General features: G+C 36.5%; 1 protein-coding gene across 2 annotated transcripts in view; it reads right to left on the reverse strand.

Annotated features, from left to right (window-relative positions):
• Nucleotides 1-8,540: 8,540 nt before the first annotated feature.
• Nucleotides 8,541-16,266, reverse strand: part of LOC107600191 (SH2 domain-containing adapter protein F-like) — a 15,147-nt gene continuing 7,421 nt past the window's right edge. For both annotated transcript variants that reach the window (XM_016292021.1, XM_016292022.1), the window contains 4 exons: nt 15,193-15,390; nt 13,501-13,681; nt 12,318-12,437; nt 8,541-9,131 (listed from right to left, as the gene is read on the reverse strand). In XM_016292021.1, the coding sequence (XP_016147507.1) occupies nt 8,945-9,131; nt 12,318-12,437; nt 13,501-13,681; nt 15,193-15,390 (686 nt within the window). In that variant the 3' untranslated portion in view covers nt 8,541-8,944. The remainder of the gene's footprint in view (nt 9,132-12,317; nt 12,438-13,500; nt 13,682-15,192; nt 15,391-16,266) is intronic.

Here is a 16,266-nt window from a genome sequence, read left to right on the forward strand (position 1 = left end):
TAAATCTTGTGTCAAAAAATCTAGTTTGTAAACATGCTACATATGCAGAGGTTTAGTCATTTTCATTAATTGTCGAATTAACGTGTTTAAAAAAAAAGCATATGGCATAATGCATAGACATAAAATTTAAAAGTGATCAAAAATATAAATATAAATCTTGTACTGGAAACACAATTCAACTGTTTAATTACAATATATCTTAATTATAATGCATCTTGTCTGAATTTATGCTAGTGTAGTTTTATTGCTTGATAACAGATTTAACAAAATATGATGACATTGTAGTTTTAGTTCGAACAAAATTGAAGGTTTTTTTAATGTGAAACCACCATTCCAATGGTAAAAAAAATAAATAAATAAAAAATACATAAAATTAGATGCTTTAGGGTTGCAAAATACAGCCTATGCAAAAACTAGTTCCAATCCCTAATTTACACTATATTAAAATGATATAATAATAAAAAATAAACTTAATTTGATGAAATAAACATTTTGAGGTGTAGCTAATTCTGCTCAGGTGGGGTGGGGGATCACTAGATAAATAATGTGAAACACTGTGTCGGACCCCTGAGGGCCTCAGTCTGTGAAAGACTCCGACCGGCAGCAGATGGGAGCCGGAGCTAAGCTTGCATAATGACCCCCAAAAACTGAGCACAAAAGAGAGTTAACCATGAGGACAATGCTGGAGATTAGAAAAAACAAATGCATCAGAGAACAACCCCATCAGCAGCTGCTGGCAGGGGCTTCAGTGTGCTGCACTTTCAGTCAGATCACATGATCTCTGGGGGGGGGACACACCCACTGAGCTGAATATGTATCATACTCACTTTTTCTGATTGGCCAAACATAGTGTGTAATGTTTGTACAATGACCTCAAAACTGGTAACCAATCTCTCATAGCAAATGTTCTTCTCACATAATAAAATTATTTCAAGTCCTATCAGTATTTCATGTTTATTCATCATTGCTTGTGCTTCAACATGTATCAACAGATAAAAACATTCTGAATGCATCTGCATAAACATAAAAATATAGGCTAAGAGTGAATGTTGATTCAGTCAACTGTTAGACTGAAAACTGAGCACAAAAGAGAGTTAACCATGAGGACAATGCTGGAGATTAGAAAAAACAAATGCATCAGAGAACAACCCCATCAGCAGCTGCTGGCAGGGGCTTCAGTGTGCTGCACTTTCAGTCAGATCACATGATCTCTGGAGGGGGACACACCCACTGAGCTGAATATGTATCATACTCACTTTTTCTGATTGGCCAAACATAGTGTGTAATGTTTGTACAATGACCTCAAAACTGGTAACCAATCTCTCATAGCAAATGTTCTTCTCACATAATAAAATTATTTCAACTCCTATCAGTATTTCATGTTTATTCATCATTTCTTGTGCTTCAACATGTATCAACAGATAAAAACATTCTGAATGCATCTGCATAAACATAAAAATATATGCAAGGCTATTTATATGCAAACCGATCAAAGTAACTGGTTTAGAGTCTGCCATTGTTAACAACAAAAACATTGTTTGTGAATCTCCTCAATGCACAGCAAATGTGATGCTCTGCAAACTGTTGATTCGTGTTTTATTACTGATGTCGCTTTGCCTTTTTTTTTCGGTTCGAGGTTCAGTTGTTGTCGCTTCAAGATGGTTTCACTGCATATATTAGTAGCCTGATTTAACAGAAACACACACGGATGAATGATGCAGCTTCCCGGGAATTCCGTCTCGACAAAAATAGGAGTAATTACATAACAATGGATAAATTATGAATAATTATTATAGGCTTCCCATAGTGATTTAGAGCAAAAAATATGGTCTGAAAGATGATTTTATGATGTATTGCTCGCTCAGTTTAAATTTGGTTAATTTTGAACCAAAAAAGTTACATAGTTTAGCTTTAAAATGTAGACTTTATCATTTCAAATACAGAAATGTGATTAAATATACATGGTTACCTGTACAAAACTATCATCATGATTCACTTTTGAGTGTGACTGTAAAAAAAAACAAAAAATCGGTAACAACAGAAATTAATCAGTTTTGAACAAAAATAATTAAACTGATGTTTGTCTTAAGAGGAATAGCTCACCCAAAAATGAAAATTGACTCAACCTCAGGCCATCCAAGACATTGATTGACGGACTGGAGTGGTGTGGATCACTTGTGGGTTATTGTGATGTTTTTATCAGCTGTTTGGACTCTCATTCTGACGGCACCCATTCACTGCAGAGGATCCATTGGTGAACAACTGATGTAATGTTAAATTTCTCCAAATCTGTTCTGATGAAGAATCAAACTCATCTACATCTCGGATGGCCTGAGTGTGAATACATTTACAGCAAATTTTCATTTTTGGGTGAACTATTCCATCAGCAAAAACTACTACAGTACTTATGTTACCGTGTTTATATGTTAGTAATTCTGTAGGAAGTTTAACTTGCCCACACCCTTCATTTGCCCTTCTCTGCTTTCCGAAACGTGAAGTTCTTGTTGGATCAGACCAAAGGGAGGCTGGAGTCCAGGATCAGCTGTTGCCGTGGTGACCGAGGTGGTTTCCTGGTGGTTGTTCAGGAATTTTCTTTGACCCGACACTCCTGCTTCAGCGAACAGTGTACACACACACACACACACACACACAAACAATTACAGCCAAAAACACATTAATCACAAAGCAAACAAAAAATAACTCCGTCTCAACCCCAAATTTGTCTTCCACATATGTGCATGCAAAAACACTGCATAAATGGGCATTTGAAGTGTAATGCCCATCAACATTTTAGGATGAGCATTACATGAATGTTTAAATCTTTGGTTATGTGACTGTCACCATGTCTTTTACAATGTTTAATAATGGTTAAAATCATAAAAAAATTGCTAAATTATGTTTAAAACCTTTTAGATACGAGTAGCGTCACAACTATGCAAATGAAAACACTATAATAAGTATAGTGTAATAATATTATAACAATAAACAGTCCGTTTCGTCTTGACACTTATTCATAATCTTAAGACAGTATTGCATCAACATATGCCCAACATACCGACAATAACACAATGCAAGGATGCAGGACGGTCGGTTATTTACAGTGTGACTCACTCAGGACAATGTTGGCACTTGTTATATATATATATATATATATATAGAGCGAGAGAGAGAGAGAGAGAGAGAGAGAGAGAGAGAAAGTGCAATAACATTTGTAATTACAGCCACAGTAGGACAAGAACACATATCAAATATATACAACAGATCCTCAAGATCCTGGTCAAACATCTGCATACATAAGAGTAGGTTTCTGACCTTAGGCTTGGTGTTTTGAAGCAAACACCAGTAATTGTTGGTTTAGAGAAAGGCACTAACAAAAACCGAGAGCATTATGAGAACGGCGCTTTACAAAAGTCACCAAGCTGATTGTTCTCATCTGCGACAGTGATATGAGACGTTTCAAATGAGCATTGTCTTGACAGCATATATCAGCTGTATGGAGTTTGATTCCCAGTAACACACACACACACAACAGTGTGTATAATAAGCTCGGTCACATGGAGGAGGTCTGACCTATTTTTTTTTAGTGTTGCATGAACGCTTTATGAGGAGGAACCGTTTGGCTGCCTTCTGCTGAGAGACACAGTTCACCCTTCAGCCCAGTAATGTCACATCCAGTCAGAATCCAACCGTACAGATGACAATTCAACACACACACACACACACTTCATTTTTAGAAAACAACTCCTAATTTATTCCAAAGAAATGAAAAGCTGGAAAACAGCATATAGAAAAAAATAAACAAAAACGCACTAAAATTACAGTCATCATAAACAACAGCTACCGTGTGGATTTCTATAGCAATAGAAACCCTGTGTAGAAGTCTAAACGCAGTAGTGTGTGTGTGTTCGCAGGACGTGCAAGTAAACTGATCCCAAACCACGTTTCATTTGAAAGCTGTTTACTATAACATTCACTAAACAGCAGAAGATTGTGTTTCTTCAGAGCAAAATGCTTGAGTTTCATCTGCATTTACAAACATACGGATGCAGGTTATGATTATAGGTGACCTTATTTCAAATATCACGTAAACCCAGATTAACTGAGAAGAGACGGTTCATGTAAGGTTTCTCATGAAGATTTAAGTATTGCTAAGAAGTCCTCAGAAACGAGCCGGCGGCACTAAGTGGTATCTGGTGGAGTGAAATGACAGGCAGCATTGTGTCAGCTGCCTTAAGTGAAGCCAAATGCCACAGTAATGACCACTTCCTGTTTTCATCATCCTCAGCCGCCCGGGATTCAGATTTGGTTTGCAGATGGCCATCCTGACAAGCGAAAGTCACATCGGGAACATTCCAGTGTCATGTATTCACTTCCTTCCCGCTTTACCATGATTCATATTCTAGTTAGTGACAAAAGGAAGTTAAGGGCCGGCTTCCTGTTCCTAAAAAGAAGCCCTCATTTTTACTTACAGTCACCCAAAATTAAAATTCAATCATTATTCACTCACATTCATGTCATTCCAAACCAGCATGATTTTATATAGTGGAACACAAAAAGAGAAATTTACTAGAACAGTACTAAATTTACGATACAATGTAGTGGATGGTGACCATCAGCAAGCTCTAAAAAGGATGAAAACACTGTAAATATAGTCCATATGACTTTTGAGGCCACACATATGATAGCTTTGTGTGACAAACAGACCAAAATTGAAGTTATTATTTGTATCTTTTCCTCTGCCCTAGTTTGAATATGCAAAAACACAAATGAGAATTGAGAGCAGCATCAATAGCTATGTTTCCATCACCCTATTTTAATGCGCATTTTGAAGTATCGTATGAGAAACGAGTGATGGAAATGCCAAATTTCGAATAAAAATCCCTTAATTCGCAAAAAAAGTTTTTACGCTCGCTTGAGGTGGTTTTTGACTTGTGCGAAAAAGGGTTGATGCGAATAATGGGAGATGGAAATGCATTTTGCAAATAAATTCCTCTAAGCACATCAAAAATGTCATGTGACTTTGCGCTACGGGATGGCAATACTTGACTAACCAGCGGACCGATCTCATTCCACAGCATCTGAAATGTTATGGTCATTCGGAAATACACGAGCAAAGTCTGTCATCAAAGTATTTCTGTATTATTGCCTCCCAGAAATGTCTTACACGACTGCGTTCCCAAACAGCAGCATCCACCTCTGAAAGCAATGACCGCATTTATTGTGTTTCGTCTGCTCGCTCTGAGGCGCAAGTAATTTATTATATATGAAAATTATTATATTTTCCTACTTTTCTTAGTGATTTATAGTGCCAGTTTATCAGGAAGTGATGATTTTGTTCTCTTTGACTTGTTGGATGGAAACGAAGCTTGTTCGCAAATGTTTTATACGATATTCCAGTTTTGCGCATAAGTTAAATTCGCAACTTTGGATGGAAACCCGGCTAGAGTGAAACATTTACACAATAGCTAAAATTGTGGCGTTTAAAAGTTAAAATGAGCAGAAAGAGTTAATTATGAGGTAAAAAAAAAAAAAAAGAGTAAATTATGTAATTGACAAAAATGTTCTCGTCTTAATTACGACTTTCTTCATTTCTTTGTTATTTGGACCTTTTATTAGCACGTCATAATTTGACTGTCAGTTTCAAATGTGTCATAATTGCACACATTTTGACTTTATACCAACAAACCAAACGAGTTATTTGTATCTTTCCTCCAGCCCTAGTTTGAATGTGAAAACACAAATGAAAATTCAGAGCTGCAAAAGACTGAAACATTTACGTTTAACAACTAATATTGTGGCTTTAATTTGACTTGCAATTATGATTCTCGTTTCTACTGTCATTTCAACTTTTATTGTATTACAATTTATAATTTGTCAATTATGACTCATAATTTGGATAATTATGACTCATCTCATCATACTTTAGATTTTTTTTTTTAAATACCATAATTATGACAGTTCCAGTTTCGACTTTTGTCAACAAATATTGATTTGAATATAGAGAAACAAATGAGAATTGACAGCTGCGGCATAGTGAAACATTTATGTATAACTAAAATGGAGTGTTTTCTTCACACAAACCTACTGTACGGCTTTAGAAGACTTTTATGCTGATTTTGTCCTTTTTAGAGTATAACAGCCATGGTCACCATCCACTTACACTGCATGGAAAAAAGCATCTTTAACATCATTCAAAATATCTTCTTTTGTGTTCAACAGAAGTCAGTCAGTCAAACAGGTTCTTCTGAATGACATGAGAATGAGCAAATGATGACAACCATCTTTTCAGGTCAATTACTTCACTTTTTAAAATCAAGAAATCCTACAGAGGATGGTATTTTAACTGTACATCACTGCTTTTTAGTATTTAGCTAAATCTTTATAAATACTTTGGTCGGGCTACATTTTATCCTCAAATGTTAAATCTATCATTTGAAGAGTTTGGAGCAGAGAATAATCTTGCAGTTCCCAATGTGATGCGAAGACACTTTAGAGTCCAGTGGTGTGGAAAATATTCTTCACACGCGTGTTGCACATCGATACAGTGTCACTACAGGCCGACTGTGTTTTCAATTCACACCAGGGATGAATTTGATAACACACCTGAAAAATCTAATTCCCACTCCAAACATAAATCAAACTCTCGAAGAGCCGGTGATATGTGATTGAAAATGAAGCACTGTAGTAGCCATCTGAGTGAAGCCCTGAGTGTGCATGTGTGCGAGCGCGTGATAAGCGAGCGCGTGTGTGTGTGGTCTCAGAGCGTCTGCACCAGCACCGGGAACAGCAGAGACAGGTGTTCGGCTCCGCGGATGGGCAGCTTGTTCGTGGTGTAGTAATTAATGACTTCAGGGATGGAGTCAAACGGAGGACTGTTCTCTCCCAGGATGAACTTCCCATCACGAGACTGCGAGAACTTCATGTGCATGAACCCGTGACAGCTCCTGCAGAGAGACGGAGACAGACAGATGGAGGGGGAGAGAGAAAGTCATTGAGTTTGCATATTGCTTTGTGTGGCCGACCTGGAACAGTAGAAATGTGTCAGTCGGTAGAGACGGCGCTATACTGTTTATACAACAATAGTAGTAGGCGAGACCGCTGTACATTATGAATATGTGAAACGCTGTTGTTACTGTCAACTAAAACCATTAAAAATCATTTTCATTCATTGAAATAAAGCTCAAATAAAAAATGTCACATGAACACAGTTTAACCCCGTAAAGCCTACCGTTTCATATTTTATATGCAAATATTTCTAAGGCCTCTAAAAGATAAACAAATAAAACTTTGCTGTTGAACACAATCTGCTACATGCATTCTGTCATCTGATTGATAGTTGATACTTTTTTTTTTTTGGTCTTCTGCTGAAAAAAATGTATCAACTGATCATCAAACTAAGCATTTAAATGCCATCTTAAGACATTATTGGGAGATACAGAGAGACAACTGATATATACACATATACTGTATATAGTGGCATGCGAAAGTTTGGGAGCCCCTTGCAGAATCTGTGAAAACGTGAATAATTTTAACAAAATTGACAAAAATGTTCTCGTCTTAATTACGACTTTCTTCATTTCTTTGTTATTTGGACCTTTTATTAGCACGTCATAATTTGACTGTCAGTTTCAAATGTGTCATAATTGCACACATTTTGACTTTATACCAACAAACCAAACGAGTTATTTGTATCTTTCCTCCAGCCCTAGTTTGAATGTGAAAACACAAATGAAAATTCAGAGCTGCAAAAGACTGAAACATTTACGTTTAACAACTAATATTGTGGCTTTAATTTGACTTGCAATTATGATTCTCGTTTCTACTGTCATTTCAACTTTTATTGTATTACAATTTATAATTTGTCAATTATGACTCATAATTTGGATAATTATGACTCATCTCATCATACTTTAGATTTTTTTTTTTAAATACCATAATTATGACAGTTCCAGTTTCGACTTTTGTTAACAAATATTGATTTGAATATAGAGAAACAAATGAGAATTGACAGCTGCGGCATAGTGAAACATTTATGTATAACTCAAATGGAGTGTTTTCTTCACACAAAGCTATTGTACGGCTTTAGAAGACTTTTATGCTGATTTTGTCCTTTTTAGAGTATAACAGCCATGGTCACCATCCACTTACACTGCATGGAAAAAAGCATCTTTAACATCATTCAAAATATCTTCTTTTGTGTTCAACAGAAGTCAGTCAGTCAAACAGGTTCTTCTGAATGACATGAGAATGAGCAAATGATGACAACCATCTTTTCAGGTCAATTACTTCACTTTTTAAAATCAAGAAATCCTACAGAGGATGGTATTTTAACTGTACATCACTGCTTTTTAGTATTTAGCTAAATCTTTATAAATACTTTGGTCGGGCTACATTTTATCCTCAAATGTTAAATCTATCATTTGAAGAGTTTGGAGCAGAGAATAATCTTGCAGTTCCCAATGTGATGCGAAGACACTTTAGAGTCCAGTGGTGTGGAAAATATTCTTCACACGCGTGGATTTTAACCGTACATCATTGCTTTTTAGTATTTAGCCAAATCTTTATAAATACTTTGGTCGGGCTACATTTTATCCTCAAATGTTAAATCTATCATTTGAAGAGTTTGGAGCAGAGAAAGTAATAATATCGCAGCTCCCAATGTGATGCGAAGACACTTTAGAGTCCAGTGGTGTGGAAAATATTCTTCACACGCGTGTTGCACATCGATACAGTGTCACTACAGGCCGACTGTGTTTTCAATTCACACCAGGGATGAATTTGATAACACACCTGAAAAATCTAATTCCCACTCCAAACATAAATCAAACTCTCGAAGAGCCGGTGATATGTGATTGAAAATGAAGCACTGTAGTAGCCATCTGAGTGAAGCCCTGAGTGTGCATGTGTGCGAGCGCGTGATAAGCGAGCGCGTGTGTGTGTGGTCTCAGAGCGTCTGCACCAGCACCGGGAACAGCAGAGACAGGTGTTCGGCTCCGCGGATGGGCAGCTTGTTCGTGGTGTAGTAATTAATGACTTCAGGGATGGAGTCAAACGGAGGACTGTTCTCTCCCAGGATGAACTTCCCATCACGAGACTGCGAGAACTTCATGTGCATGAACCCGTGACAGCTCCTGCAGAGAGACGGAGACAGACAGATGGAGGGGGAGAGAGAAAGTCATTGAGTTTGCATATTGCTTTGTGTGGCCGACCTGGAACAGTAGAAATGTGTCAGTCGGTAGAGACGGCGCTATACTGTTTATACAACAATAGTAGTAGGCGAGACCGCTGTACATTATGAATATGTGAAACGCTGTTGTTACTGTCAACTAAAACCATTAAAAATCATTTTCATTCATTGAAATAAAGCTCAAATAAAAAATGTCACATGAACACAGTTTAACCCCGTAAAGCCTACGGTTTCATATTTTATATGCAAATATTTCTAAGGCCTCTAAAAGATAAACAAATAAAACTTTGCTGTTGAACACAATCTGCTACATGCATTCTGTCATCTGATTGATAGTTGATACTTTTTTTTTTTTGGTCTTCTGCTGAAAAAAATGTATCAACTGATCATCAAACTAAGCATTTAAATGCCATCTTAAGACATTATTGGGAGATACAGAGAGACAACTGATATATACACATATACTGTATATAGTGGCATGCGAAAGTTTGGGAGCCCCTTGCAGAATCTGTGAAAACGTGAATAATTTTAACAAAATAAGAGATCATACAAAATGCATGTTTTTATTTAGTAATGTCCCGAGTAAGATATTTTACATAAAAGATGTTTACATATAGTCCACAAGACAAAAAATAGCTGAAAAACGTTTTGAATTTGAAGATCAAGGTAAATTGGACTTAATTTGTCTTCCGGGAAACATGCAAGTATCTTCTGTTGCTTCCGAAGGGCAGTACTAAATGGGAAAAAAAATGATATTTCAACAAAATAAGAAAAATTGGGACATCTTCAAATTTGGACATCTTCATCCTGTTCAATCTTAATGCATCGTGTTTCCTTCTGGAGCATCAGTGAATGTTTGAACCTTTTTTTAATAGTTGTGTTTGAGTCCCTCAATTGTCCTCAGTGTGAAAAGATGGATCTCAAAATCATACAGTAACTGCTGGAAAGGGTTCAAATATGCAGAAGATGCTGGAAAACGGAAGAATCTGCAGGACCTTTCAGTTTAACTGTTCAGAACAAACAAGGGACTCATGAACAGCCATCACAAAACAAAAAAAACCGTTGTGAATCATCCAAGGGTTCCCAAACTTTAGAACGGGGTTATTTTAATCATTTCAGTTATTTTCTTGTCTTGTGGACTATATGTAAACATATTTTATGTAAAGTATCTGACTCAGGATAGTACTAAATAAAAAAAATAACATGCATTTTGTATGATCTCTCTTATTTTGTTAAAATGATTAACGTTTTCACAGAGGGTTCCCAAACTTTCGCATGCCATTGTATATAGTATTTCATGTAAGTTTTCTGCTATACTGTTATGAAGATCTCATTGATTTTCATTACAAGCTATTAGAACATTCTGGCCATATAAATATCAGCAACTGCACCGAATTTCATATTTGTGAAAATAAAAAATTGAGCTCCATATTCTCACTATATCATATGAGCCATAAAAGCCTGATGTATCAAATGTGTTTTTTGTGTGTGTTGCCTAGTTTCAATAAACTGTTCCATTTAAAAATAAAAAAATTCAGGTAAACCTTTACAGGTTTAGGCTGAAGCTACTAAAGTTACTAAAAATAAATAATGATATAAAAAAGCTAAATAGAATGATTAAAAACTAATACTAATAAAAGCACATCAAATGACTAAAGCTAAAACGAAACCTAAAAAAATATAAATAAAAACCAATTCAAAATATGAATAAATATTATAACAGTATATAAACCGTACTAAAGCACTAGCACTGAAGTGGATGCAGTAAGGAAATGTGGAAATATGTGCAAATACAGAAATTGTCAGTGTCACAAAGACGTCGAGGATAAAATTGGTAAAAAGAGTTTATGGTTTCTAAATGATGTTGCAACTCGCCACAATAAAAAAAGGAATAAAAAGGAAAAATAATTAAATGAGATGAAGCGCATTTCATTTGTAAAGTATTTAATTTACTGGATCCCGTCACAATAGGAATTATGACAATAATTAATATATAAACCATTTTTGTTGAATTTCCAGCCAAAATAAATAAATAAATAACAATACTGTGATTCATACAATCTAAAAAAAATATTAAAAGATAAGCTTAAAATACCACGATGATGTAAGATTTTGTTCATACTGCTCACCCCCATAAAACTGAAAAGCAGCCATACTGCATTTTGCTGGGCACTACGTTATTAATAACATGCTAAACGCATTCAGACCCACACAAAACATCTCAAACCTGAATATATTACACAGAACTATAATAACTAGACGTAACTGCCCTTCAGCAGTACAATATGTAGGTAGCATGAGGGGGAAAGAAAAAATTTCAATAAATGAGAGCAGATTAGATAAAGAGAAATAGAAAGAGGCTGCAAAGTAGAACCAGATGGCTGCCAGGGCGTTGCTATATGGTTGCTAGGGTGTTCAGACTGGTTGCTAATTGGTTTCTTACTGGCCAAAGTTCAATCAAAACAACCCTTAAGTCTTTATGAAAGTTTGGTTTCAAAATTGTAAGAAAATGTAAATATCAAATGTTCCATTTAGAATAGCTGGAGTAGTACATTAAAATGTAAATTTAGACTGGTTATGGTGGTACATAATCATGTAAATATTGGTGGTAATTTTGTGTCCAGAGAAACATTAAACCTTAACGGTTATTTTAAGGTCTTTACATTTCCCATAAAGATGCAGAAAGAGAAACCTAGTTTAGCAAGAACAATTTGCTCTGTTTATAGAATCAAATGACTCTGACTGTTTCACGAAAAAATGTGAATGTGGGACAAGTACTTCAATTATTATACATCTGAGAGCATTCACAGTACACAGCACAAAACAGTAGCTGGCGCTTTAATGGACATTTACAGCACACTAATAGAACGCCCAGGTCATCAGCGGCCTTGTTTCTACAAAGATGCCATTTTGTACTCAGGGACTGAACCAAACCAAAAAGCTCTGAGAAAAGCCACAACAACTCTGAATTGCAGCAGAAATTTATATGAAAATCAAAACAACAAAACAGTCTACTTGTGAGGGAATGACTGATAATGACTGAACGTTAAACACTGTAAATCATGCTCCTGAATGATTTTTTGGGTTGTAGAGTACACCTGAGACAGTGAGTTTGTGTGTAAGACTGTACCTGAGAGACAGTGAATAGTCGTTTCGGCTCGTCTGGCTTTTCCTCACCAGGTAACTGCATTCCTTACACAGCGTGAGCAGAGATTCAGCTTCTGAGCGAGTCAATGCACCATGGTACCATCTGAAACACACACAGATGGGCCACTATTAGGGTTTCACAACACCAGTGTTTCAGTAGCTGCTATCAACACCTGTGAAGTGTCACGAGACTCAATACTTCCGTTAAATGAAAATGGAGAGAGATTGCGTACAATTCATTGACGATATTACACAGCCCTGCGTCTTGAAAGAAAATCAAATATAGATTTTTTTTTTTTTTTTTTTTCACAAAATCAGCAAACAAATGTTCAAATTGTAGATATACAAGCAATGCACTTCTTAAACTAACAAAAGGAGCTAAATGTCAAACGTTTTGGTTTTAATGAAGAGGTATTCAATGTATAATTTAACTTAAAATCTGCAACGGATTGGAAACATGTTCATTCATACATTTAATGTCAAAGAAATGTACATAAACAGGTTTATAAATAAGCTTTTTCCCGACAAAAACTGTCATTTTATGTGGCTGTTTGGATGTACTAAACACCCACAGATGTAGCAGAAAACATCTGGTTCAGGTTTGCATTTTCTTCCGTAATCGGCCATAATTCTTCATAATTTTATCCTTGAAGTCAGGATTAGGCATAAATAATGTCTTCAGAATCATTCATACATGCAAGCGGCTGACACAGAAGAGCGTACGCTGCTTGCGTTCAGCAGATATTCTCCAAAATGGCGCTACGGTGATGCGGAGAGACACAGAGACGACGAATTGTTGAATAAAGTCATTATTTTTGTTTTCTTTGCCTACAAAAAGTATTCTCGTCACTTCATAACGTTACAGTTGAACCACTGATGGCAGATGGACTATTCTGACGATGTCTTTCATACTTTTCTGGGCCTTGACAGTGTTATTTACTTGGCAGTCAATGGGACAGTCACAAGCCTCCCGGTTTTCATCCAAAATATCTTAAATTGTGATCTGAAGACAAACTAAGCTTTTACAGGTTTGGAACGACATGGGGGTAAAGTGATTAATGACAATTTTCATTTTGGGGTGGAGTATCCCTTTAAATACTTTTTAAGTATTTCATACAGTTTCCTGTAAGCAGCACAGCTCAGGCGGGTCATGTGTTAATACATACACCTGTTTCTCCAGGGGCAGCGTGGGATCCACTCTCTCTCCCAGGATGCCCTGCGTGTTGCTGGGTTTGTGCAGGATGGTGGCTCTGCTGGACGAAGGGCTGATTCTGGATGCTCCTGCCTTCCTCGATGCCTCTTCACGGGGAAGCGTGCATTGATCCCAGTCTCTAGCTTCAAAAGTTACTACAAAACATTAAAAAAGGGGTCATACTTTAGTTTGGGGACTAGTTCTCACTGTTAACTAACTATGAACTATGACTTTTGCATCAATAAACTCTTAAATTGCAGCTTATTAATAGTTAGTAAGGTTTACAAATAATTGTATATATTTTTTTTATTTATATACAAAATATTCTAGATTTTTACATTTGTATAAATAACATTATATATTTGTATTAATTTTTTTATTTGTCTTCATTTATACATTCCCCCATAAAATACATTACTACTGCAATAATACTATCAAATAAACAAATGTATAAGTATTAACTACGACTATTAAAGATAATAATTTATTATTCAATTACTCTAGTTATTTAAAATATGACTTACTCATAAAACTACACAAATTAAAGAAATACATTAATATTGCAAAGGCTACTACAAAACAATTAGAACTTTAAAAATGCAACCAAAAAGAGTGACTTAAAAATACCCACTTTGCAATATATAAATACATTACAATTAATTTGATCTATTTTACTTTTTGTATATTTTATTCATATTTAAAATATTATACATTTTTGCATTCTTTTAAATTAAATTATATATTTGTATTAATACTTAAGTGTTTTAATTGCTTTAATTGATGTTTTTCCCCCATAAAATTGTAAATGTACAGCATTAAATTATGCAGTATATCTTCATATTATATTTTGAAACATAGAAAATAGTTAAGAACAATTAAGAACAACAACAACCATTTTTGTGGAATATTTAAAAAAAGCATTAACATTCTATATTTACGATTTAAGGGTTTGTTCAAATCACTATCCCTCAGTATAAGCAAAAGAAGCAGTGTTTCTTGCTTTAGCCAACAACACTAGTTACTCTCTCCCAGCATCTTGGTAGAGGAGGATTCCTGCTTTGATTTGAGAAGCTCTTGCCATGTTTGTGAGGAATATGCATCTGATAGAGCGTGAACAATCCACGAGCAACCGGCAATCTGATCAGAAGTGATGAAATGACCATGTGATGAAGAGTGTGTGACATTTCAGTCACATAGGGAGAGATGATCTGAGTGTGTGTGTGTGGACGTGATGCAGAGCAGAAGTCACACAGCGGCTCTGATCTTTCTGCATGACTGCTCTACTTCTCTCCTCTCCTCCTGTCTCCATCTATCAAGATGCCCCACACATCCCTCTTCCTTTCTCATGAGCAGGATAAAAGACAGACTGCACCCACAGATCATTTTATGGAATGCAAACAAATCCAGTGTTTAGAGCTGCGAATGATAATACCGTGCTTATTAATTAATCTGTTGATGCATCACACAGTAGTCAGGGTTCAAAACTAACTTTCCGCCACACCTGCCAACCAAAGGCAGCTGCTCCCAAACACCGGCTTTGATTTACTCACATTTGCTGACTGTTCATTTCAGACCCTGCTTATAGTGTGGTAAACTACATTCTCAAAAGAGGATGCAAACGTACTGGTGTGGATGGAGCCCATCTCTACCCAGCAGCATGTCTTACCAGCGAAGGCTTTGGAGATGTTCTCTTTCTTCCACTCCCAGGGCTGGTCGTACTCATCCGCGGGCCTCTCGTCGTCCTGGGGCAGATGGCTCTCTCTCTTGTCCTCCTCGGGGGCCGACCGGGGCCAAACTCTCTCCTCGTACGGGCTGTCGTAGAGCTGCGGGCTGTTTCTCCCCCGATCTGAGCTGTGCTGGAGCTCTGACATACGACAAACACATTCAACTGAACCAGATGACACAATATTACATTACGTATGAGTATTAGGAAATTGAATGAGGACTGGAGTTGTCAAGCTTCAAAAACATATACAGAAGTACTAGGGATGCACCGAATGTTCGGCAACCGAAATTATTCGGCCGAAAATAGCAAAAAAAAAACAAATAAGCGAAAAGACCGAATAAATTGTACCGAACAATGACATGACGCTATCAAATAGTAACCAACGTAAAAGAGAGAGGCGCACACTCTTTATAATGCAACAAACATGTTAGCAGTGTGGAAGCTTTAAACTGTCCGAGAAAGACGCAAAAATCATTACAAGCACCAACAGCGAGAGACTGTTTAGTACTGCATCGCATGTCTTCGATGAGAAGAGGAAGGGGTGATTGTTGTTGGATACTTTATGATGATTGAAATCGCGAAATGGCCTTAAACAATTACTAAATAAACTGCAGAATGTTATGTTTTCGCACAAATCGCATGTATTCTGACAGCGCGCACTCTTTATAATGCAACAAACATGTTAGCAGTGTGGAAGCTTTAAACTGTCAGAGAAAGACGCAAAAATCATTACAAGCACTAACAGCGAGAGACTGTTTAGTACTGCATCGCATGTCTTCGATGAGAAGAGGAAGGGGTGATTGTTGTTGGATACTTTATGATGATTGAAATCGCGAAATGGCCTTAAACAATTACTAAATAAACTGCAGAATGTTATGTTTTCGCACAAATCGCATGTATTCTGACAGCGCTATCTGCTTGTTAACCAGGATTCAAAATCTGCGCTGAAACAGTATTACTCGTCAGTTGCTCAGTCACATTTTTATGAATTTTTACAAGGCATGTGACAATGCG

This window comes from Sinocyclocheilus grahami, unplaced genomic scaffold, assembly GCF_001515645.1.
Source record: "Sinocyclocheilus grahami isolate Dianchi unplaced genomic scaffold, SAMN03320097.WGS_v1.1 scaffold280.1, whole genome shotgun sequence".
NCBI lineage: Eukaryota > Metazoa > Chordata > Actinopteri > Cypriniformes > Cyprinidae > Sinocyclocheilus > Sinocyclocheilus grahami.